The 24716-nt window shown below is 38.6% G+C and overlaps 1 protein-coding gene across 1 annotated transcript in view; it reads left to right on the top strand.

The window, feature by feature from the left end:
* Nucleotides 1–1438: 1438 nt before the first annotated feature.
* Nucleotides 1439–24716, top strand: part of FAM199X (family with sequence similarity 199, X-linked) — a 30926-nt gene continuing 7648 nt past the window's right edge. Inside the window, exons 1-5 of the mRNA XM_005899281.2 lie at nt 1439–1941; nt 12465–12684; nt 21945–22094; nt 22570–22731; nt 24126–24392. Of these exons, the coding sequence (XP_005899343.1) occupies nt 1745–1941; nt 12465–12684; nt 21945–22094; nt 22570–22731; nt 24126–24392 (996 nt within the window). The 5' untranslated portion in view covers nt 1439–1744. The remainder of the gene's footprint in view (nt 1942–12464; nt 12685–21944; nt 22095–22569; nt 22732–24125; nt 24393–24716) is intronic.

Here is a 24716-nt window from a genome sequence, read left to right as displayed (position 1 = left end):
ACACTGCCCTATTATAGTATGTGTAAATAAATATATGTTTAAATGAGACTATTTTGTTAGCTTCTTACTAATACGTTCTGGTGCTATTACCTGAGTACCTGCATTATAATGCAGCACTTGACTCCTGCTTCAATTGGACAATCAAGTCTCTTGTTTGTGAGGACTAAGGTATGGGCCATTCTGTCTCACTAGTCCAGGCCCCTGAAAATGGGTGCACTGGAGACCATAGGTCTCCATCGTAGATCATCACTGTTCTTTGATCTCTAAATTGAGTGAAAGAAGATATACTCAACAGTAGGGTAGCCAAATAACTGAAGCAAGACATTAAATTTTAAGGAGCGGTTGAGGAGTTGGTAGGACAAGACACTGTTTGGGGCTCATGTGACAACTCCCCACTTCTCCCAACGCCCTTTCACCTTCCCGTCCTGCATTCTTTTACTGTTCCTCTCCTTTCCATCTACTTCTACACTTCCCTCAAGGATCATTGCAATGTTTTTCCATAAAGCTAAATATAGTTAATGTTTTTTAATTGAGAGATTATGGCCTTATCATTTTATATTAAAATGTACTTCCTTTTGTAAAATAGTAGTAGGTACTTTTAAAAATTGTCTTTGGCAAAATAAGTAATCAGTAACCTTGTGTTTTCTTCCGACTATTTAAAAAAATTTTACACTCCCAAGATCTGGAACTACTGTCTAGAAATGAGAGACGCGAGAAAGAGGCAGGAAGAAAGAAAAGCATGTGACATCTAATAAGCTGATTTATCAAGTTCAAGACGTTTAGCGCCATAATGTATTATATCTTCTACAGGAGTAGGAATGCCTAAGTCTCATTTGGGAGTCAGGGAAGGCTTCACAGAGGAGGTAACATTTGAGCTGGGGCTTTAAGGATTACCAGTGGAGAAAGGGCAGGGCTTTCCAAGCAGAATGCATAATGCGAGCGAGAACACAGAGCACAAAAGAGCATTACGTGCCCGGCAACTCTAAGAAGCCCGCCGGCTGTTGCGAAGAGTTCTCGGGGTTAGGCGATCAAGAGAGAAGCAGGGACTATTTTTTTCCTACTTGGCCCTCTTCCCCTGAAGCCCATTGCACAGTGCTGGGCACACACACTGCAGGAGTTCAATAAATACTTGTTGAATTGGGACAGGGTGATCGACTGTGCTGGGAACCAAAGCCTCTGGATTCTTTCTCACGCACCCGTAGTGTGACCTTGGCTAAGTCCCTTTTCTTGGGACTGCAGCTTGCTGCTTAGTAATCCGCCAAGGGTGAGAAAGTGGAGGAGGAGGTTGGCCTGAAGCGTCGGGCTCTTACAGCTCCTGGAATCCCTGATTCGACGCGCGAAGGGCGGGGCGGGGCGGGGCGGAGCCGGCGGCGCGGGCTGCGGCAGGCGGAGATTCAGTTCCTCCTCCGCGCCAGCAGGGGGCGCAGGGAGCGGCTTCCCGCCGCCCTTCCCGTCCCTGCGGGCGCCTGGCAGACTGCTGCAGTCGCGAGTGGCGAGCGCGGTGGGCGGGCCGGGTGGCGGCGGCGGCGGCGCTACGCTGGGCTAGGTCGGGCAGCCGCGACGACAGCTGAGGTGGCTGCAGAAGCCACTGAGGCGCTGATTGGGTGGCCTGGAGCAGCCCCTGCGAGCCGCCAGGCGCTCCCCGGGCAGCAGTGGGCCGCGGACAGGTTAGAGTGGGGGCAGGGGCAGGCGCGGGAGCAGCCCCGGGCCGGAGTGGGGAGTCCAAGCCAGGCCATCTCCAGCCATGTCCGACGAGGCGTCAGCCACCACTTCATACGAGAAGTTTCTAACTCCCGAGGAGCCCTTCCCGCTTCTGGGACCCCCTCGTGGGGTGGGCACCTGCCCGAGCGAGGAGCCGGGCTGCCTGGACATCAGCGATTTCGGCTGCCAGCTCTCGTCTTGCCATCGCACGGACCCGCTCCACCGCTTCCACACCAACAGGTACAATCCTCTGCTGAGGGCAGGAGCAAATTTACCGCACCCCTGCCTCCAGTCGGACAACGCCGGCTCCCCCCGATCCTGGCCCTCAGCCTAGGGGCTGTGCGTTCAGTTGCCCCCTCCCCCACCTTTCTCCACCCAGCTCTCATTCCCGGGCTCCTTCCCTCTCCCCCTCCCTATTTCACCCCTTCCCTCCGATTTTCCTTTTAGCCGGCATTTTACTCTCTCCCCCCACCCCATTCATCTTCTGACCCAGCTACTCTTCCCTTCCCCCTCCTGCCCCATCTGTACCCTGCGAATCCCAGACCCCCACCCTTGATTTTTAGATGCTTCCCTGTTTCCATCCACCCGCAAAAGTTTAACCCCTTCCAATTCCGGTATGCTACAGAGAGGATTTCGGATGGCTCAAAATCAAAATCAGTCGACGTTTTGAAAGGTGGCACTTTGAAAGCTAGAATCTTCCTTTCTCTATTTTTTAAACGTCTTATAGCGCTGTTTCCAACCTCCAACCCGCCTCCCATTTTTTAGTGAAGCTCTAGAAAACCAGATGATTCTCTTTTTTTCCTTTCTCTGTGAACCCTTTGCCCTAGCGCTTTAGGCCCTGCCAAAATGTATAAGCTTAAATCTGGAAGATTCTTTCCTGAAGCACATCCTTTGGTTTGCTCCGCCAGTGGAGGGATGGAGTGAAGCATAGGATGAGCTTGCTTATACAAATTTCTTCAGAGGGTGCATCCTCTAACTAGTTTTATTAGAAGGTAGAGTGTTCTGGAGAATTCTATCATGCAGACATTTGTGTTATATCAAATGTGCGGAATTTGAAGATGTTTTACACACAGCCCCAACCTATAACATAGGTGCATATTATATGTATTCGTGTATGTGCAGGCTCAATCGCTCATGTCACTCTTCGCTACTGCATGGACCATAGCCCACCAGGCTCCTCTATCCATGGGATTCTCCAGGCAAGAATACTGGAGTGGGTCGCCATGCCCTCCTCCAGGGAATCTTTGTGACCCAGGGATCGAACCTGAGTCTCTTTAAGTTTCTGCATTGGCAGGCATGTTCTTTACTGCTGAGCCACCAGGGAAGCCTGCTATTATAGGGGCGCACAAACAGGCTGGGGAAGGTGTGTGGAGAAAAAGGGAGGAGGAGGAGAGGCAAGGGAGGAGGGAAAGAGAGAGGGATTCAGCTATGGAAAATACTGGAGCTGAATTAAGGCAAAGGCATCTAGTTCTGATTTCTGGTCCATTTTACAATATGAGCACAAACAAATCCTTCCACATTCTAATACCTTTTGCATGCTTCCCCCACCAATCCCTTAAATCAATCTACAGAGTTGCTGAGCTTCTACTGAGTACCAGGAATGTATAAAATACGTTTGTTACCTAAAAGAAAGTTATAGTCTGAAAACAAGGTGTTACAGTTAAATAATGATGAAGCTCATCACTGTAATACATTTGAAAAGAAAGTCATGGTAAGTTTGTTTTAACTGTTCCAAATCCTGGTTATAAAAAATGAAGAAACTGGGGCCTAGAGAGAAAAGACTGAGTTCAAGGTCATAAAACCGAGTTTGGCAAAGCCAGGATTACTCCTTTGGAGCCAGTGATGAAACTTGGAACAGAGCTAATGGCTGCAGTGTTATAAATGGTTGTTAGTTTCTTAGACTAACTCACAGAAGCCCAGGATGTGACTAAATGTTACTGTGAATGTAACATTTATGAAATCAAGTGTGCTTAGAATTGTTTGCATTGGAAAATAAAAATACTTGTGCACATATTTGATATTTAAGTTTTGCCGCATTGGAGTAAATCATATACACAGGAAAGTTAAATGATCTCAGGATTAGCCTGCTCTAATGATGAGGGCAGGGGAGTGGGGATAGGGGTTAAGTGCTCCCAAAATGTGTGGAGGTGTTGGGGAGTGAAGAACAGTGAATAATACATTTCTTACAGATTGTTCTGTTCTGTTCCTTCTCCTCCTCCCCATTTTCTCCTTGTTTTTCTCCCCCTTGTCTATCAGACCTTGGTAAGGTCAAGGTTGTTTTCCAGAATGAGGTGATGAAGATAGAGGGGGAGGTTCTTGTTCAACCCCATTTTTTCCAAGTTAGCGTTATTTTTTTCTAGTTACTGCCTGTTTTTCAAGACCCCTTCTCCTACCCTGGGCTTCCCTGGTGGCTCAGCAGTAAAGAACCCACCTGCCAATGCCAGGAGACACGGGTTCAATCTCTGGGTCGGGAAGATCCCCTGGAGAAGGAAGTGGCAACCAGCTCCAGTATTCCTGCCTGGGAACTCCAATGGACAGAGGAGTCTGGCAGGTTACAGTCCAGGGGGTCATGAAGAGTCTGACAGGACTTAGCGACTAAACAACAACAACTCCTTTTCACAGGGCTTGAAATGGTAGCAGCAGGTCTAAAGTATCTTGCTCTGCACTCTTCTCAGCTGAGTTTAGGGAAAGTAGAATTAGCAATTCTTAGAGCAGGTGATGTTTCTGCCCCAGGCTACCTTGCTTTTTAAATCTTTTTCCTTCTGGAATGTTCTGCCTTCTTATCCCCTCCTCAGGGTGGCATTTGAGAGGACCATAAGCTTCCAGTCATTTCTTTTCAGAGAGAAGCAAACAGCTAAATCATATATGTGGGAAAAGTTTAGTTTAAGGAGTTCTTTTATTTCAGAATCATATGGGTCACTTTTTTTCTTCACAGCACGTTATTCATCAATTCAAGGAACAATCCAACAATCAGATCTGAATAGTTGAGTACTGATATTGTGTCTTGGGTTTGCTGTGTGCTTAGTTGCTCAGTCATGTCCAACTGTCTGAGACTCCATGGACCATAACCGGCCAGGCTCCTCTGTCCATGGGCATTCTCCAGCCAGGAATACTGGAGTGAGTTGCCATGCCCTCCTCCAGGGGATCTTCCCAACCCAGGGATTGAACCCAGGTCTCCCATATTGCAGGTGGAGTCTTTACTGTTTGAGCCACCAGGGAAGCCGTGTCTTGGGTTTAATCATTGTGAAATAAGTCCCATTAAAAATAGAAAGCTTGTCAGTGGGTAGATAATTGATTTACCTTTATCTTGCATCTTCATTGTTACCTGATAACAAAACTGTGGAGATTGTTTAGATGATGCTATTGATAAGGGCCTTGTGATGATGACAGTTTTGTGCCCACTCATTTACTGGACTCTGGGATATCTATGCAGTCTTCATTAACCAAGAGGGTCAAGGCACTATTACTTACGATCCCTAAGTTTGAATGTTTGCTGTGTTTAGAGTCACCTGTCACTTATATTGGTGTGTCACTGGTCTAGGTTCACTGGAAAATAAATTACATGAACATGGCCAACTTCCTGAGAATTCACTTTCCTAGGAGTATCTTTTAGGATTTTATGACCAAGTTGAATTTGTCTGGAATTTGGGGAGAATAAAATAAATTTCAGTAAGCCAAAAAACATTTTTTAATTGAAATGTCAATATGAAATATATACGTATATAGTTTTTAAGGCTTTTTTTTTTGGTTTGGAGGATAGAATTTTTCTGATATAACTGTGGATTTTCTTTCAGCCTTTGTCCACTGTACTTCCATTGTCATCAAATGAAGGATATCCTTTAGCAAATTGAAAAAATTACAGCGATATTGGTAGATCCTATAATTGTGAGATGAAGGAGGTTAATATGAACTACTCAGTGTGTTTTTCTCTTCCTCTTTCAGGAGTACATCAGTACTTTGACATTGAACAATTGTGAAAAGCATGTGGGAGGACAGTGTCTCACTTTGCTACACCCTATTGGCAGGATACAAAATGAACTACGTATTGTATACAGCAGTTAGTTACTCAGTTCTGTGATTTCAGAGCCCCATTTCTAGCCCCATTAACTAGAAAAAGCCCAAGACTACTGGGTGCCTTTTGTTCCACCCACAGTTTTCCTGTCTTGTTAGAAAATTGGAGGTGCAGAAGAGCTGTGAGTTATAGGTGGGAGAACCACATTTCACGAAGTGATATGTTACAGAGGCAGGAATAATTTTATTTAGGGATTTGTTGCAACAAATTGAGGATGGGGATAAGGCTTTGGAGAACTACCCAGGTTAGAAATGTAGATTGGGGAGTAATCAGAACAGCAATTTCAGTAGTGCAATAGGAGTGGAACTGTGGGTTACAAAGGTTGGAAGAATAGAAGAAACTTTTCAATAAATTTAACAGGGAAGGGAAAGGGAGATGTGATGATAATTTGGGGGAAAAAAAGTGAAAGTTTCTTTGTTTTCTGCCTTGTCTAGTGTTTATTTTCGAAGAATAGGTATGTTAGCTCCTTAGAAGAAGCCCACAGGAAAAGGAGAAATAAAAAATACTAGAGCAGGTGGGATGACAAAGAGATGGATGGGATTAACTCAGTAGGCTAAATGGAAGAATTAGCCTTAGAAATATCATGGAATGTTGTTTACTTCCCAAACTATAGAGGGGGTAAGAGGGATGGGTAAGGATCCCAAGACAATTGAAGTTGCTGGGATGAAAGTTGGAAATTTGAATGAGCTGATTAGGGGGTTGTGTCATCTGTTCTAACTTGGGACCCTGATGGCCTTTTGGGCTCCAGAGAGTAGCAGAGGTCAAGGTGGTTGTATGGGAATTCTAGCAGGACGTCAGTGATGAATACACATGATGATAGGGGATTGTTAACTGAGAAAGGATGGCTTTGGAATGACTTTTCATCATTGACAGTAGGACTTGATTCCACAGTGCTCATTGGATACTCATTCTCAGAGGTAATGGTTAGGTCTTCCTGAGAAAGGCTTCAGAAGAATGTATATGATGCATGTACTTTTCTTAATTTTACAAAAATGCCATAGAAAGCCCTTCATCTGTATATTATTGCTGAAATGCCTTGCGGATAAGTCTTCTTGGCTTTTTTGTTTTTTTTTAATTAAAATTTTGGCAGTAAGCCTAGTTACTGAGTTAAACCCCATTTCATGGATTCTTTTCAACATTTTTCTTCTGAGATATGGAGAGAGTGTCCTTTGTGAATAATTGCATGGTTGTGGCTAGGATCTTAGTGTTAGGTAGTTTTCTCTTAGTGGAATAAGATTTAAGGGCTTTGTAAGTTTGAAGAGTTCAGTGCTGAGCGCACGTACATGGTGCTCTTGTGTTACATGTTTGAAGCCAAAAGAACTGTCTAAAAGCATCACTTAAATTTCTATTATAAAAGCTCATTAGAAAAAATTGTGGGCATATATACAAAACCATAAAGACTACTTATAATCCTTTTCACCACAGATAACAGGTGTCAACATTTTGATGATGTTACCTTTTTTGGCTGTACCATGAGGCTTGCAGGATCTTAGTTCCCTGACCAGAGATTGAACCTGGGCCCCTGGAATGGGAGCACCAAGTTCTAACCACTGGACTACCAGAGAATTCCCTGTTGTTACTATTAATGTTATTATTTTTTGTACACATATAATTTTAAAAACCAGGATAAAAAAAAATAAAAATAAAAACCAGGATCAAGCTATATATATAAAATTTGTGACCAGGTTGTTTGCACTTGTATTTTCTTTTCCAATAAATGGTCCGAAAATATGATTTTAATGATTATAAAATATACTCATTTAATTATTCCCAATGTTTTGGGAGCGTTTGTCTCGCCCCTTTTTTATTTGCTATTATAATATTTGGACAAGTTTGTATATACATCTTCTTTTCCAAATTTCTATTTGGGAAAAGGGATAGATTCTTAGCCAAGCAATTACTGAGTCCAAAGGAATGAACCTTTTTAAATCTCTTTATATATACACTACCAAATTGCTTTATACACATATGTACCAAATCTATATATACAGATTATGTCAGTGCCAATATACCACTCCCACTGGCAGTGGATGAAAGTACTTCCTACTTGGTTTTTATCTACATTGTTTTAAAACAACAATAATAATATTTGCATATTAGAAGATAGAATTTTTTGAAAACTCAGAGTGCTGTTTTTCCGTTTTGTAAATGACTTTCAAGTATGAGATCAGTTTCCTTGTTGTTAATTAAAAAAAGAAAAGAACAAGGAGCTAAGTCTTCTAAGAATACCCAGAACTTTGTAATAGCTATTAAAAGTTACAGATCTGAAACTGAGGAACATCCTGATTTTGCCGTAAGGTAAGAGCACAAAATCAAGCAAATTCCAGACTCCCTTGTCAGTGACCTAATGTTTCAATTATTAAATATGGCATAGTTTTTTAAAAAAAGAGAGTCATTATTACTCATGAAAAAAACACATTTCTACTAAATTTTTGAAGCTGAGAAGAAATTCCTATTAAAACAATTACCTGACAGCTTTTCCTAGTACATGACACAGTGCTTGGCACTTTGAAGATTCTGACTAACTAAATGTCTGTTGAGTGTGTGAAAGGACAGAACTTGTAATTGCCATTCAAGGCTTTTTATTGTCCTATTGCATGACTGAAGCAATTAGGTTAATTCTACCAGGTTTGTTGATCTTTTTAAAACATGCGTATACTGCTTACCTAGCAAGCGTGTGATAAAGCTATGTAATATTAAAAGGTATTCTAGGATTCTTAGATGAATTTTGAGTTTTTGCCTATTTATAAAAGTTTGTTGACATCTGCTTTCATATTATGGAACTATACTAGGTTAGCGTGTGTGTTTCAGTGTTTTATGTTGTGTATGTTTCAGTGCTTTAAAATACTCTGCCTTTATCACAAAGGAAAAGGTGCCATAAAATTGTCAGATTGCCCAAATTTTATAAATCAAGAACTTTGGAATTAAGATTAGCTATGTAAAATAAGAGGGGAAATTAAAAAATGAATACATAATTCAAGAAAAAACCTGGATTTAATGAAGGATGAGAAACAACCTAATAATAAGTACTGCTGCTGCTAAGTCACTTCAGTTGTGTCCGACTCTGTGCGACCCCATAGACGGCAGCCCACCAGGCTCCCCCATCCCTGGGATTCTCCAGGCAAGAACACTGGAGTGGGTTGCCATTTCTTTCTCCAATGCATGAAAGTGAAAAGTAAGAGTGAAGTCACTCAGTCGTGTCCAACTCTTAGCCACCCCATGGCCTGCAGCCCACCAGGCTCTGCCATCCGTGGGATTTTCCAGGCAAGAGTACTGGAGTGGGGTGCCGTCGCCTTCTCCAATAATAGGTAAGTAATAGGCTATTCTTGAGGAAGTCATTATTTCAGTACCTTATTAGTATCAGATATACTAACTCATGTCCTAAGGATTAATTTCCTAGGCTACTGCCAAAGCAATGAAGATTATCTCAATAATATAAAGCTAGTGGAAATTTATAAAAGAAAACAGATTTGTAGGTTTCAAGACCAAAAAAAAAAGAAAAATGCATAACCCTGCAACAGATAATACACTTGTTGTTCAGTTGCTCGATAGTGTCCAACTCTTTGAGACCCCATGGACTGCAGCATGCCAGGCATACCTGTCCTTCATCTCCTGGAGCTTGCTCAAGCTCATGTCCATTCAGTCAGTGATGCCATCCAACTGTCTAGTCCTCTGTCATCCCCTTCTTCTGACTACATTCTTTCTCAGCATTAGGGTCTTTTCTAATGAATCTACGTATCAGGTGGCCAGAGTATTGGAGTTTCAGCATCAGTCCTTCCAATGAATATTCAGGAATGATTTCCTTTAGGATTGACTGGCTTGATCTCTTGGCAGTCCAAGGGACTCTCAAGAGTCTTCTCCAGTACCACAATTCAAAAGTGTCAATTCTTTGGTGATTAGCTTTCTTTATGGTCAAACTCTTACATGCATACAGGACTACTGGAAAAAGCAAAATTTTAACTATATGGACCTTGATTGGTAAAGTAATGTCTCTGCTTTTTACTACACTGTTTAGGTTGGTCATAGCTTTTCTTCCAAGGAGCAAACGTCTTTTTATTTCATGGCTTCAGTCACCAACTGCAGTGAATTTGCAGCCCCCCAAAATAAAGTCTGTCACTTTTCCATTGTTTCCCCATGTATTTGCCATGAAGTGATGGGACCAAACGCCATGATCTTAGTTTTTTGAATGTTGAGTTTTAAGCCAGCTTTTTCACTCTCTTCTTTCACTTTCATCAAGAGGCTCTTTAGTTCTTCTTTGCTTTCTGCCATAAGGGTGTTGTCATCTGCATATCTGAGGTTATTGATGTTTCCCCCAGCAGTCTTTTTTCCAGCTTGTGCTTCATCCAGACCAGCATTTCGCATGATATACTCTGCATGTAAGTTAAATAAGCAGGGTGACAGGATACAGCCTTGACGTACTCCTTTCCCAATTTGGAACCAGTCCATTTTTCCATGTCCAGTTCTAACTGTTGCTTCTTGACCTGCATACAAATAATACAGACAAAATATTAATATCCTTACTATATAAAGAACTCTTAACAAAATCAACAAGAAAAATACTAACACATTGTAAAATGCTGTAGTAAAATAGCTAATAAATATTTTTAATTTTGTTCTTGACAGTAGTCAAAGAAATAAAAATTGATATAAAAAAGTTTTTCTCCTATCAGCTAGGTAAAATTTTAAAAATGAAAATTTCAGTGCTATTAAGGTTGTGAAATGAACACTTTTATAGACTGCTTTAGGGAGTGTAATGGAGAAGGCAGTGGCACCCCACTCCAGTACTCTTTCCTGGAAAATCCCATGGACAGAGGGGCCTGGTAGGCTGTGGCCCATGGGGTCACTAAGAGTCGACTGAGCATCTTCACTTTCACTTTCATGCATTGGAGAAGGAAATGGCAACCCACTCCAGTGTTCTTGCCTGGAGAATCCCAGGGATGGCAGAGCTTGATGGGCTGCCGTCTCTGGGGTCGCACAGAGTCGGACACGACTGAAGTGACTTAGCAGCAGCAGCAGCAGGGAGTGTAAACTTATGTAACATTTCAGAAAGGTACTTGGCTAAGTATACTATCACCCTTAGAAGTGTTCATATTGTTTGATTTAGTAATTTCCTTTCAAGTTACTTATCCTAAGAGATTATATATTTGGATAAATAATTATAAACAAAAAGGTTTCATCTCAGTATTATTTGTAATACCAAAAAATGGAATTTTGAACAGCTAAGTACCTGTTATTGAAGGATAATGTTTAATAAATTATGTTTAATCAATGGACTATATAGGCATTAAAATGTTTTCAAGTAATATAGCTGGGTAAATGTTCAGTATATAATGTTAAGTGAAAATAAATAGGGCACTAATATCTATACACACACAAAACACTGATTGCATAAAAATATACATATGCATGTAGAAAAAAGTACCAAAATATTATGGATCAGTTATTGCTAATTAGTGGAATTATTGGTCATTTTAATCTTATTCGTGACTCCTTTCTTATTCTAGCATATTTGCAATAATTTTTAAAAGTTACTTAAATATAAGAAACACTTTGAGCTTCTGCCTGTATACTGTGTTGATACTTTTCTCTGCCCTGCACTGACTGCCCTCTTCCTTTAATAATAATAGCTGTGGATTTCTCTGGTCGTCCACAGTGGTTAAGAATCCACCTGCCACAGAACAACTAAGCCTGTGCACCACAACTATTCAGCCTGCACCCTAGAGCCTATATTCCACAACAAGAGAAGCCACCACAATAAGAAGCCCATGCACCACAGCTAGAGAAGTAGCCCCCACTTGCAGCAACTAGAGAAAACATGGGCACAGCAACAGAGATCCAGCACAACCTAAAACCAGTAATTAAAAAAAAATAATAATAGCTGCCATGTATTGAGCACATTTTATATCCACTGAGTGCTCTGTATGCATTGTCATATAATGTTCATAGTAACTGCATTTTAAATATGATGACCCAGGCTTGGCGAAGATTTGTTTTGTTTCAGATCAAACAGCAGGCAAATGACAGAGCAAGAATTTGAATTCATTCTGGCTCCAGTCAGATATGAAAGTAGAGAATAGTGTAATGAACCCCATATGCCCATCATGCAGCTTCAGTAATTACATACGGCAGCATACTTTATCTATGCCCCTATCTGTGGCTCTAGTGGTAAAGAACCCACCTACCAATGCAGAAGACCTAAGAGATGCAAGTTCTATCCCTGGGTCAGGAAGATCTCCTGGAGGAGGGCATGGCAACCCACTCCAGTATTCTTGCCTGGAGAATCCCATGGACAGAGGAACCTGGCAGACTACAGTCCATAAGATTACACAGAGTCAGACGACTGAAGCGACTGAACATGCACTCATTCCTCAATCCCTTCCGTATAATTTTGAGATAGGTTCCAGACATACTCATTCATAAATATTTTACTATATATCTTTACAAGAGCTCTTTTGAAAATAATTATCGTATATTGTATCTAGAAATATGCTCATATTCCTCATAAATGTAATAAATATATCTTGTTTGTAGCTCTGGGAGTTGGTGATGGACAGGGAAGCCTGGCATGCTACAGTCCATGGGGTCACAAAGAGTCGGACACGACTGGGCGACTGAACTGAACTGTTTGTATCTTAAAAAATTGTATGGATTCTGTAGTTTCTGTTGTGATTGACTTTGTGTCATTTTTAAGGTGGAACTTAACTTCCTGTGGAACAAGTGTGGCCAGCTCAGAATGCAGTGAAGAACTGTTTTCATCCGTTTCTGTTGGAGATCAAGATGATTGCTATTCCCTATTAGATGATCAAGAGTTCACGTCTTTTGATTTATTTCCTGAAGGGAGTGTCTGCAGTGATGTCTCTTCTTCTATTAGCACATACTGGGATTGGTCAGATAGCGAATTTGAATGGCAGGTAGGTTTTTTTTTTTCTTATATTGCCATTATTACTCCATAAGTAGAAGTATGAATTTCTGTTTCGGGTATTTTCATTTCTACCTCAAAGTAAATTTCTTCCAATTTTTGTTCAGTCCTTAAGATTCTATGACAGCATTAAGAATTAGAAGAAATATGTATCCTTTATTTTTACTAATGTACCTTTTAGGCTTCTCATGCTGCAGGTAACCTTTTGTACATTTTCATGTAATTTAGTACTTGTATAATGTTCTTGTTAATATATATATCATCAATACCTTTCTATGCATTAATCCAAGCAAATTTTCTCTTTAGTAATAAATGGCCTTCATGTCCTTATAGGTATAATAATTTTACACCAGGGTCATATTATATATAAGATCACAAACCACTCCATAATACATAATTTTTCATTGTTGTCAGGAATATAATTTCTCATTTTGTTTTCTCTTCATATGTAGAGATGTTTTCCACCTAACAGTGTTTTTTCTTCTCTGGCACATTATAACACAAAAAAATGGCTTTGTAGCAAATTACTGTCATTATGAGGCAGCATTTCCAAACAGTCCTTCAGAAAATGTAGATCACGTTATTGCAACATCCATTTTCTGATTGTAAAAGAGAATAACAACAACAAAAAAGACAATAACATTTGAAGAAGCTTTCCTTGCATACAGCAACTGTTATATTCAGTGTATGCTTGAATATTGCCTTCTAGATACTTGAAATTGTTGTACAAAAGAAGAACCAAACATTTTATTTCAAAAAAAATTATTAAAATATAAAATAATACCGAATGGCATAAAATTAAAAATAAGTCTCCAAGTCCAACTCTGCTGTGGTTACCACCATTAAGAGCTTATACAGATACAGTATGTTTGCACAGTGTTAAAAAGGCACACAAAGGGACTTCCCTAGCAGTCCAGCTGTTAAGACTCTGTGCTTCCACTGCAGGGGTCACAGGTTTGATCCCTGGTCACCTCTGCTGTTTCAACTACTTTATCTCATTCTTTTCAATAACTGAAGCATAATTTAATCATTTCCCTAATAATGAATATTTAGGTTGATTTCAGTTTTTTTCTAGTTATAAACAATACTATGCTGAAAAATAAGAGGTTTTTAAAGAGGAAGAAATAATCTGCTGCTGCTGCTAGGTCGCTTCAGTCGTGTCCGACTCTGTGTGACCCCATAGACGGCAGCCCACCAGGCTCCCCCGTCCCTGAGATTCTCCAGGCAAGAACACTGGAGTGGGTTGCCATATCCTTCTCCAATGCATGAAAGTGAAAAGTGAAAGTGAAGTCGCTCAGTCGTGTCCGACTCTTTGCGACCCCATGGACTGCAGCCTACCATGCTCCTCCATCCATGGGATTTTCCAGGCAAGAGTACTGGAGTGGGTGCCATTGCCTTCTCCAGTTATAAATATGATTTGGATAAAAAATGTTAAAAATTGAGATAAAAGGTACCATTTTAATAATTCTATAATTCAGAAATTTTAATATATTCACAATGTTGTGCAACCACCACCATGTCTAAGTCCAGGATATTTACATCACTCCAAAAGAAACCCATACCTGTTAGTGAATAGTCCTAATTTCCCTCTGTCACCTGGCAACCACTCTTCTACTTTCTCTATGGATTTACCTGTCTGGACATTTAATATAAATGTACTCATGGAAAATCCCATGGACGGAGGAGCCTGGTGGGCTGCCGTCCATGGGGTCGCTAGGAATCAGACACGACTGAGCAACTTTTTCACTTTTCACTTTCATGCATTGGAGAAGGAAATGGCAACCCACTCCAGTGTTCTTGCCTGGAGAATCTCAGGGACGGGGGAGCCTGGTGGGCTGCCGTCTATGGGGTCGCACAAAGTTGGACACGACTGAAATGACTTAGCAGCAGCAGCAGCATGTAATATGTGGCCTTTTGTGTCTGTGGTCTTTCACTGTTTTCAAAGTTCATCCATGTTATAGCACATAAGAGTATATTTCATTCCTGTCTTAAGTCAGCTCAGGCTCCTGTAACAAATATCATTGATGGGTGGTTTAAAAAACAAACACTCGTGGTTCTGGAATCTGAAAGTCCAAGATCAGAATGCCATCATGGACAGGTTCTGGTGAGCACACTCTTCTTGGCTTGCAGATGCTGTCTTCTGCAATATCCTCTTTTGGTTCCCTTATAAGGTCACCAATCCCATCACAAGGGCTCCACCCTCATGACGTCTTATAAACTTAATTACCTCCCAAAGCCCCATCTTCAATATCACATTGAGGATTAGGGTTTCAAGATACCGATTTAGGGGGTGACAAGCATCTAGTCCATAGCAGTTTCTTTCTATGACTGAATATTCCATTTTATGGATACATCACTTTTTGTTTAATTCATCATCAACTGAGGGATTATTTCCACTTTGGAGCTATTTATGAATAATACTAATATGAACATTCAGGTATAAGTTTTCATATGGATTTTTATTTTTAATTCTCTTGAAAATACATTGGGAGTTGCTGGGCCATGTGATAACTTTATGTTCACTTTTTTGGGAAACTGCCAAAATGTTTCCCAAAGTGGCTGTACCATTTTACATTTCTACTAGCAATACATGAAAATTCCAGTTTCTCCACTTCCTTTCCAACACTTTATATTGTCTGTCTTTTTTTATTACAGCCATCCTACTATGTCTTACACATAGTGATTTTGATTTTCATTTCCCTAATTACTAATGATGTTGAGCATCTTTTCTTATCTTACTGACTATTTGTATATCTTCTTTGGGAAAATGTCTTTTCAAATCCTTTGCCCATTTTTAAGTTGTGTTGTCTTTTATTATTGAATTGTAAGAATGCTTTATACGTGATGACTACTAGACCCTTATATACATGATTTGCAAGAATATTTCCCATTCTTTGTGTTGTTTTTTCACTTGATTGTGTCTGTTCGTTTGATATAGTGTCCTTTAATACACAAAAAAATTAAATTTTAAAGAATTCCAATTTATATTTTCTTGAGTTCTGTGCTTATCATGTCATATTTTTAAAACCATCCTTTAATCCAAGATCATGCAAATTTTTTCATCTGTTTCCTTCTTAGAATTTTATAGCTTTAATTAGTTCCTACATTTTAGGTCTTTGATCCTTTTGAGTTACTTTTTGTATATGGTATAAGGTAGGAGTTCCAGATTCATTATTTTGAATGTAGAAATCCAGTTGTCCCAGCACCACTTGTTGAAAAGACTGTATTTTTTTCCTTATCTAATGGTCTTGGTACCTTTGTGGAAATGAATTGGTCATAGACATATATAGGTTTAGTTCTGGACTCTTGATTGTATTCCACTGATTCATATATCTATCTATGGCAAGATATTCTTATCCTTATATTTTGATGACTCTAGCTTTCTGATTTGAAATCAGAAAGTATGAGTTCTGCAACTTTGTTCTTTTTTTATCAAAATTTAGGATCAGGTTGTCACTTGTTCAAAAAGGGAAGTTCGAATTTTGATAGAGATTTCATTGAATCTGTAGATCAATTTGGGAAATGTTGCTATCTTAATAGTATTATTAAATATTCCAGTCCATAAACATGGGCCAGAATGTATTTAGGCCTTCTTTAATTTCTTTCAGTGATTTTTTAAATAGTTTTCTATGCTTAATTAGGTCTTTTGTTCCTTGGTTCAGTTTATTCCTAAACATTTTATTCTTTCAATATAGTTGTAAATGGAGTTTTCTTAATTTCATTTTTTGGATTATTCACTGCTAGTGTATAGAAATACAGTTGTGTTTCATATATTGATTTTGTATCCTGCAACTTTGCTGAACTCATTTTTAATAATATTTTGTGTATAGATTCTTTAGGGTTTTCTGTATTTAAGATCATGTCATCTATGACTATATAGTTCTGTTTTTTCCTTTCCAATCTGGATACTTTTTTCCTTGCTTAATTGCCCTGACGAGATCTCTAGTACAATGTTGAAAGAGAGAAGATCTAGATACCCCTGGCAAAAGCAGGCATCCTTGTTTTTTTCCTTATCTTAGGTGAGAAGCTTTGTCCTTCACTATTGAGTATATTAGCTGTAGGTTTTTCACAGATGTTCTTTTTTGTCATATTGAGGCATTTCCCTTTTATTCCTAGTTCTATGTTTTTAATATGAAAAGGTGTTAGATTTTGTCACATGTTTTTTCTGCATGTCTGTTGAGATGATCATGCAGTTTCTTCTCTTCTGTTACTGTGATGTAGTATATTGATTTCTAATAATGATTCACCCTTGCATTCCTGGGATTAATCGTAATTGCTCATGGTATATAATCCTTTTAAATTGCTGCTGGATTGGATTTGCTATTATTTTGTTGAAGATTTTTGCATCGGTAGTCATAAGAGATATTGGTCTGTAATTTTCCTTTCTTGTGATGCCTTTGTATCACTTTGCCTCACACAGTGAATTGGGCAGTGTTCGCTTTTCTTCTGGATAAGATGCTGTAATAAAAAATTTTCATTTAACGTATAAACTTTTTGTGATATTTAAATTATTCATTTGATGACTACATAATATTCCTGGTACTAGATATTCCAGAACTTATGAAACCATTCCTCTATTCATATCTGTTTCAGTTTTTTTCTATTATAAATAATAAAGTGGTGTGCATTTTTGTTTATATATTATACCTTTTGTATTCTTCAGTGCCTCATTTAAAAAAATTTTATTGAAGTATAGTTGATTACAATATTGTATTAACTTCTTCTCTACAGCAAAGTGACTCTGTTATACACACACACACTCCCAGATATGTATATATTCTTTTCCATTATGGTTTATCACAGGATATTGAATATAGTTCCCTGTGCTGTACAGTAGGACCTTGCTATTTATCCATCCTATATATAATACTTTGCCTCTGCTAATCACAAATTCTCATTCTTTGTTCCTCTACTTCCCACTGTCTTGTTTTTTTGAAGTGCACACTTTGTATTTAATATCTGACTACAAGGATTTTTAATAAAGTGTAAGCAGATGGAGTTCTGATAATTCTGAGAAATATATTATTTTTGCTTATTTCATGTGACTTATTTAGAGTTCTTATCATCCATAATGTTGCAAAATGGCAGGTGTTTTAAAATCTTAATTGCTGACTTCTTCATTCATTTTATGAGTGGAGTGGAAAACTATCCCCAACCACTCACCATTAATGCGCATGACTGACTACAACATTGAAACAAACTAAGGCCTGCCTTAGTAATGTGTTTTCCCACTTCTGAAATTGGAGTGTAGGTACTCTGTTACCATGGATATTTGCTGTTTAAATATGCTGAAAGGTTTATAAAGCTCTCTTGTCTTTGTGAGATCTCATAGTGATGAATAGTAAATTACCTAGAAGATAATTACAAATTATGTGTTAGGATTAATATAGACTAAAAATCATTGACTGTAGTTAAAAAATTCATATTACCTCTGTTGTGATTAAAATCTACATATGTTTAAATCTTTCTTCTAAACAGATGTTTCAGTTACTACTAAAATAAATATAAATGATTCATAGATTCTCTCGGAAGAGAAATGCTAACTACCTGATAAGGCAGGATTTTAACCTTAGAATGAAAAGCATCTTAGCATTTGAAGTTGCATCAAAGCATTTTGCCTTGCACTTAGTTTTCTTTGCTTGCAGTCCTTTTATTGTTAAAGATATATTTGACTAGTCTTAAAGCTTGAGAAATTATTTTATTGTTGAGCAGGAAAGCATAGAAAATTTAGAAAGTGAGTAATACAGCTGTCATGCTTGAAACCTAGAGGTGCAATTTGAAATTGCACATCAGCTGTTACAGAAATGAGCTTACTCATAAAATTTTGCTACATGCTACAGAAAATATGGCAGAAGTTTGATTTAATTCTCCTTGTCACAATTACTGATTCTAATATAAATATACAAAATATTGTTGTCTATGAAAAATATGAGAGTTATTAACCATTTTGACTCTGAAATATATTCAGTTATAAAATAGAAAATTGCTGCTCTAATAAATACACAGGAATCCGTACAGTAAATTCTTCTGTACATCTGCAGCTGTAATCCCATGTCTCCAATTGGCTACTTGACATCTCCACTTGAATGACCTTATTATTTAATGCTAACCCATTATCTGGTGCTGAATCCTTAATCAGTAATGCAACTTCCAATTACTGTGTTTTCATGGAGGGAAAAAAAGACTGCTTTGTGACATGTCTTATATTGTATTGAAAAATGATAATGGTAATTTCAAAGAACATTTGTACTTGGTTTTCTCATGATCACTGCAAACTCACCATACCCCAAATTGCCTTCTTCTCTCATTCCAAACTACCTGCAAGGCAGGACAGTCTGATATAGTTGAAAGTTCTGGACTTGTGTCCTGATTTGGATGCTGCCACTAACCGTATGACCCTCCCTGGATATCATTTTTCCCTTACTTATAAAATGAGGTGTTGGACTAGATCTATATAACATTACTTCAGGTCTCTTGCCATAAAAAAATGAGATCTTTAAGGGTTGTGTGTTAACCTGGATGGGTTGTATGACTGTGAAATGTTGCCAATTTTCTTCTGGTCTCACGGATATTTGACTATTGTGTGCCGTGTGCTTAGTCCTGTTTGACTCTCTGCAACCGCATGGACTATGGCCCACGAGGCTTCTCTGTCTGTGGAATTTTCCAGGCAAGAATACTGGAGTGGGTTGCCATTTTCTACTCTAAGGGATCTTCCTGACCCAGGGATCGAACCTGAATCCCTTGCATTGGCAAGTGGATTCTTTACTGCTGCATCACCTGGGTAGCCCCAGTTGATTATTATCCTTATCTATTCAGTTATCAAATAATCTTGTAAATTGTATTTCATTTGAAAATTTCCCTATCTGTTCCCATTTTTCTTTCTGTTTTTGCTTATCTTAGTCCAGGTCCAAATCACAAAAAGAGCTTCCTAATTCCAGTCTTTCCTCTATTTTGTTCCCATACTGTATTTTATTAAAATATTTATTTACTTATTTATTTTTGGCTGCACTAGGTCTTCATTGCTGGGTGCGGGCTTTCTCTAGTTGCAACGAGCAGGAGCAACTCTTCGTTGAGGTGTGCAGGTTTCTCATTGCATTGGCTTCTCTTCTTGCAGAGCACAGGCTCTACAGTGCGAGGGCTTCAGTAGTTGTGGTTCTTAGGCTCTAGAGCACAGGCTCAGTGGTTGTGGCACACAGCCTTAGTTGCTCCAAGGCATGTGGGATCTTCCCAGACCAGGAACTGAACCCATGTCCCCTGCATTGGCAGGAGTATTAACCACTGAACCACCAGGGAAGCCCCCATACTGCTTTTTAACTCATCTTCTTTCCAGACCAATTTCATTATTACTTCTTCTATTTAGAAATGTTACTGGCCTACTTCTTTATATCATATAACAGCTCTGGTTCATTTGTAAAGCTTTTAAATCCCTAGCACTGATTTTGTTTTAATTATATAGGTCTTCTTAATCTCATCCTGTGTTGGTTTTTGTTTTCTCTTCTACCTATGGTTTTATTATTCTCTTTATGTGAATGCCTCTTCCTTTACCCCAAGCTGTCATTATTAGAGACTAACATGTGAAACTTAACCCAGCCACTTAAGCAACATGAAATATTCTCAGAGTTTATGTTCCTTTCTTTTTAAAACCATGGCAAGGTACAGAAAAAAGGACACACTTCAATTTATTGAGTATCACCTATGTGCCAGGCATGTTACCTCATATAATCTCTCAACAGTCCTTTGAGATGGATGATAGTAACCACAACTTACTGAAGACTCTGAGGCTCAAAGAAGGGAACTAACGTCTACAAGATCACACAGCTAGTAAGCAGTGGGGCTGGGATTTGAACTCTGGGATCTTTTACTTCTCCCCAGAAAAAAAAATGGCCAAAGGACCATTAATTGCCTGTTTTTTACCACCCACCCCCCAACAACCATGTAAACAGAATTAAAGGGACAAATTAAAATGCTTAGCATGTAGTCTGGCACTTAACAGATATTTGCTAAAGATTTAGATGAAATTTTTTCTTATGTTTTGAGAGTATAGATATTTTAGAAGTTGCTTTTTCTACCTAGTTTATCAAAGTAGTTTGAAGTAGGGGAGGCCTTTCATCTGATAAGGAGTACCTCATTTTGTTTTAGGAACCCCAGGAGGATCTTTAACATAGTAATGTTGTGATTTGAAGTTTTTCAAAGGGGAAATAGCAAAATGTTTTATTGATGTTAAAAACGGGAAAAGATGGCCTTTGTGCATGCATTCAGCAATGTTCTTAATACTGACTATTACACTGACATTTGGGCTAAGGGTGAATAATTCAAGCAGTGTTAGTTAATGAGATTTTGAAGGAAGTCATAGATTGTTGGATGTCACTTATGTACTTGGATTCATCAATGACTATCAAAGTAAAAATGTTTTTAAGGGGGAATAGCTAATTTAGATAACTTCATTGTAAACATGATCACCTTGCAGAGTGATCCACCCCCTTTTTGTGGCTTCATACATCTCTTCTATGCAATTGACTCCCCGGTGCCTGTCCCCTAGTAGTTCTCTAAGCTTTAGTCTTGTAGCTTCAGTTTGTTGCTAGGTATTTCCATTGATGACTTGTCATCTCAAACATGCATTTGTTGTTCGTTATGTTGTATAATTATATGTTTGTGCTACTGTGTTATCTTTCCAAGTAGAATATAAAGTTCTTGTGTAAGGACCATGACTTAGACTCCTTTGGATTCCGTGTACCTGTTACAGTGCCATGGATACGTATTCACAACGTATTTTAAATTATTTTAATTGTCTTGAGGTTATTAATACAGTCATGAGGACAAGGGACATGATTTATTTGTCTTTGTTTTGGAATTATATCTCCCACAGTGTCTGGCAAAGAGCCAGATAGTGGCAGATCACTCAGGTTTCTTGAGATAGAGACTAATGCTTCTTATTCATTATGCAGTGTGGGCCCTAACCTGCATTCACATGAATTTAAAACCTTAATGATGAGCGATTCTTAAGTTAGCATTTTAATAAGCTTCGATTGTGATTTTAAGCTTTTGGAAAATACTGCTCATTGAATGACTGCATATAAAAAGAGTATGATGTTGCTGCTTTGTCTAAAATAAGAGTGGATCAGAGTTAATGTCTTCTGATTCAGTATTTGTCATTAGTCTTTTATTAAAGTAATTTTTAGTCAATATGAAACATGGCATTTAAACTCTTGCTTTTAATTTTTCTTTCCCTACCTTCTCCTTATTTTTATAAAGTTACCTGGCAGTGACATTGCCAGCGGGAGTGATGTACTTTCTGATGTCATACCCAGTATTCCAAGTTCACCTTGCCTGCTTCCTAAAAAGAAAAACAAGCACCGGAATTTAGATGAACTTCCTTGGAGTGCAATGACAAACGATGAGCAGGTAGAGATCTTGACATTCTTAATTAAAAGCGTATATGCTTGGGGCTAGTGCACTGGGACGACCCAGAGGGATGGTATGGGGAGGGAGGAGGGAGGAGGGTTCAGGATGGGGAGCACATGTATACCTGTGATGGATTCATTTTGATATTTGGCAAAACTAATACAATTATGTAAAGTTTAAAAATAAAATAAAATTAAAAAAAAAATTAAAAAAATAAAATAAAAAATAAAAAGTTCCAAAAACACACACACACACACAAAAAGCATATATGTGGAGAATATGTGAAGTTTCATTTATTGTCTAATTTAAAGCTACTGGATTAATGTGGATTGCTTAGTAAATATGAATTTGAGCTCTAATTGTTTTGCAGGGAAAAATATAAGTGTTTCTGATACTTAAACATATTATAAGTTGCACACTAAAAGATCAGAGGTTTTGGCATTGATATTATTTATTATAATTTTTCATCATATAGGTGGAATATATTGAGTATCTGAGTCGTAAAGTCAGTACTGAGATGGGTCTTCGGGAACAACTTGATATTATTAAAATAATTGATCCTTCTGCTCAAATCTCCCCTACCGACAGTGAGTTTATTATTGAACTTAACTGTCTCACAGATGAAAAACTGAAGCAGGTATGTAAAGAAAATACAGATTCTACAGCTATTAAAAATACCATTGTTTTATAACATGTATACTTGAAGCAGTTCAGTTCAGTAGCTCAGCTGTGTCCAACTCTTTGCGACCCCATGGCCTGCAGCACACCAGGCCTCCCTGTCCACTGCCAACTCCCGGAGTTTACTCAAACTCATGTCCATTGAGTCGGTGATGCCAACCAACTATCTCATCCTCTGTTGTCCCCTTCTCCTCCTGCCTTCAATCTTGCCCAGCATCAGGGTCTTTTCCAATGAGTCAGTTCTTCGCATCAGGTGGCCAAAGTATTAGAGATTCAGCATCAGTCCTTCCAATGAATATTCAGGACTGATTTCCTTTAGGATGGACTGGTTTGATCTCCTTGCAGTCCAAGGGACTCTCAAGAGTCTTCTCCAACACCACAGTTCAAAAGCATCAGTTCTTCAGTGCTCAGCTTGATTTATAGTCCAACTCTCATATCCGTACATGACTACTGGCAAAACCATAGCTTTGATGAGGTGGACCTTTGTTGGCATGTCTCTGCTTTTTATACTTGAATAGTCATATATAAATATATAGATAATTAAGGTCAAAATCACTGCTGTGAAATGTAATATTAGAACATGTGGTTTTAAGAGATTTTATGTATATCTCATGTGGCCATACCTTTCTGGGATCATTTGGATATAGAACCTACTTTCTAGTTATATAGGATTTGAAATTTGACTTCACAATTTAAGGAGTTGTTATGCTAAGGTATAGATTTATTCTAATAACTCATCTTACAAAAGACCAGTGGACAGAATCAAAATATTATTGAGAGCTATACTTGAGTGAACATTTTAATTTTTTGTATTTGTCATCATTTATGAAAAATTTCTCTCATTTCAGTGTTTCTCTCAACAGACAAACTATATAATTTTTTACATTCCAGCCCATTTTTCACTAGTATGGTAAATTGATGCCTTGCATTTGAAGACAAGTATTATGGGCCCCTACCTAAGATCTAGGAAACACTCTAATATAATTAGCAGCATACTTAAGTGGCAACCTTTTAAAAAATGCCTACTCTTATCTATTTTATTGTTAGTTTCTGTTTCTAGTGTTATTTTCTTACACTCCTAAATTCTGGAAGCTAGTAGCTTATCATTTACTGATTATATTTTATATACTTAAAAAGATCTAGCTTCATAACATTTATTCTAGAATTTTGAACACCAGAATTTTTCTGGTACTTGTTTCTACATTTAGAGATTTCTTTTGTCTTTCTGGTCAACCTATATGCACCTGTAGCACTTTTGACAATCTTTAAGTACAATATTCTTCTTTTCTCCATTATTTTGAGGGCAGAACGTCAAGGTACAATACTAACCAGTTTTTGTCTGTCTGTTCCAAGGTCAGAAACTATATCAAGGAGCATAGCCCTCGCCTACGGCCCACAAGAGAGGCCTGGAAGAGAAGCAACTTTAGTTGTGCAAGCACCAGTGGAGTGAGCGGTGCCAGTGCCAGTGCCAGCAGCAGCAGTGCCAGCATGGTCAGTTCTGCAAGCAGCAGTGGGTCCAGTGTTGGAAACTCTGCTTCAAACTCCAGTGCCAACATGAGTCGAGCACACAGTGACAGCAACTTGTCTGCAAGTGCAGCAGAGCGGATTCGGGATTCAAAAGTAAAACGTCTAATCAATACAAAACTTTACCTTTCAATATTAACATTAGTATTCCTTCATATACAGTTCTTGAAGAGTTAAAATTATCCTGCTCTATAGATGCCTGTGGGTTTTTATTTTAATTGAGCAAGCAGGATTCTCTGCTGTTGAACAAAGCCCTCTGCATTGAGTGCTTTGAAATGCTGTTTTGACCCACAGCCATATTACCTTCAATTTTATCTGATTTTTGTGTCTGTTTTAAGTAAGATAAATTGATGGAAATAATGAGTGAGTCTCAAGATTGCAATACTGACTGCAACTTACTATTAAGCAGATCTCACTAGG

Source organism: Bos mutus, chromosome X (assembly GCF_027580195.1).
Source record: "Bos mutus isolate GX-2022 chromosome X, NWIPB_WYAK_1.1, whole genome shotgun sequence".
Lineage (NCBI taxonomy): Eukaryota > Metazoa > Chordata > Mammalia > Artiodactyla > Bovidae > Bos > Bos mutus.
The sequence above is the reverse complement of the archived record's forward strand: the minus strand, read 5'-3'. Positions and strand labels throughout refer to the sequence as shown.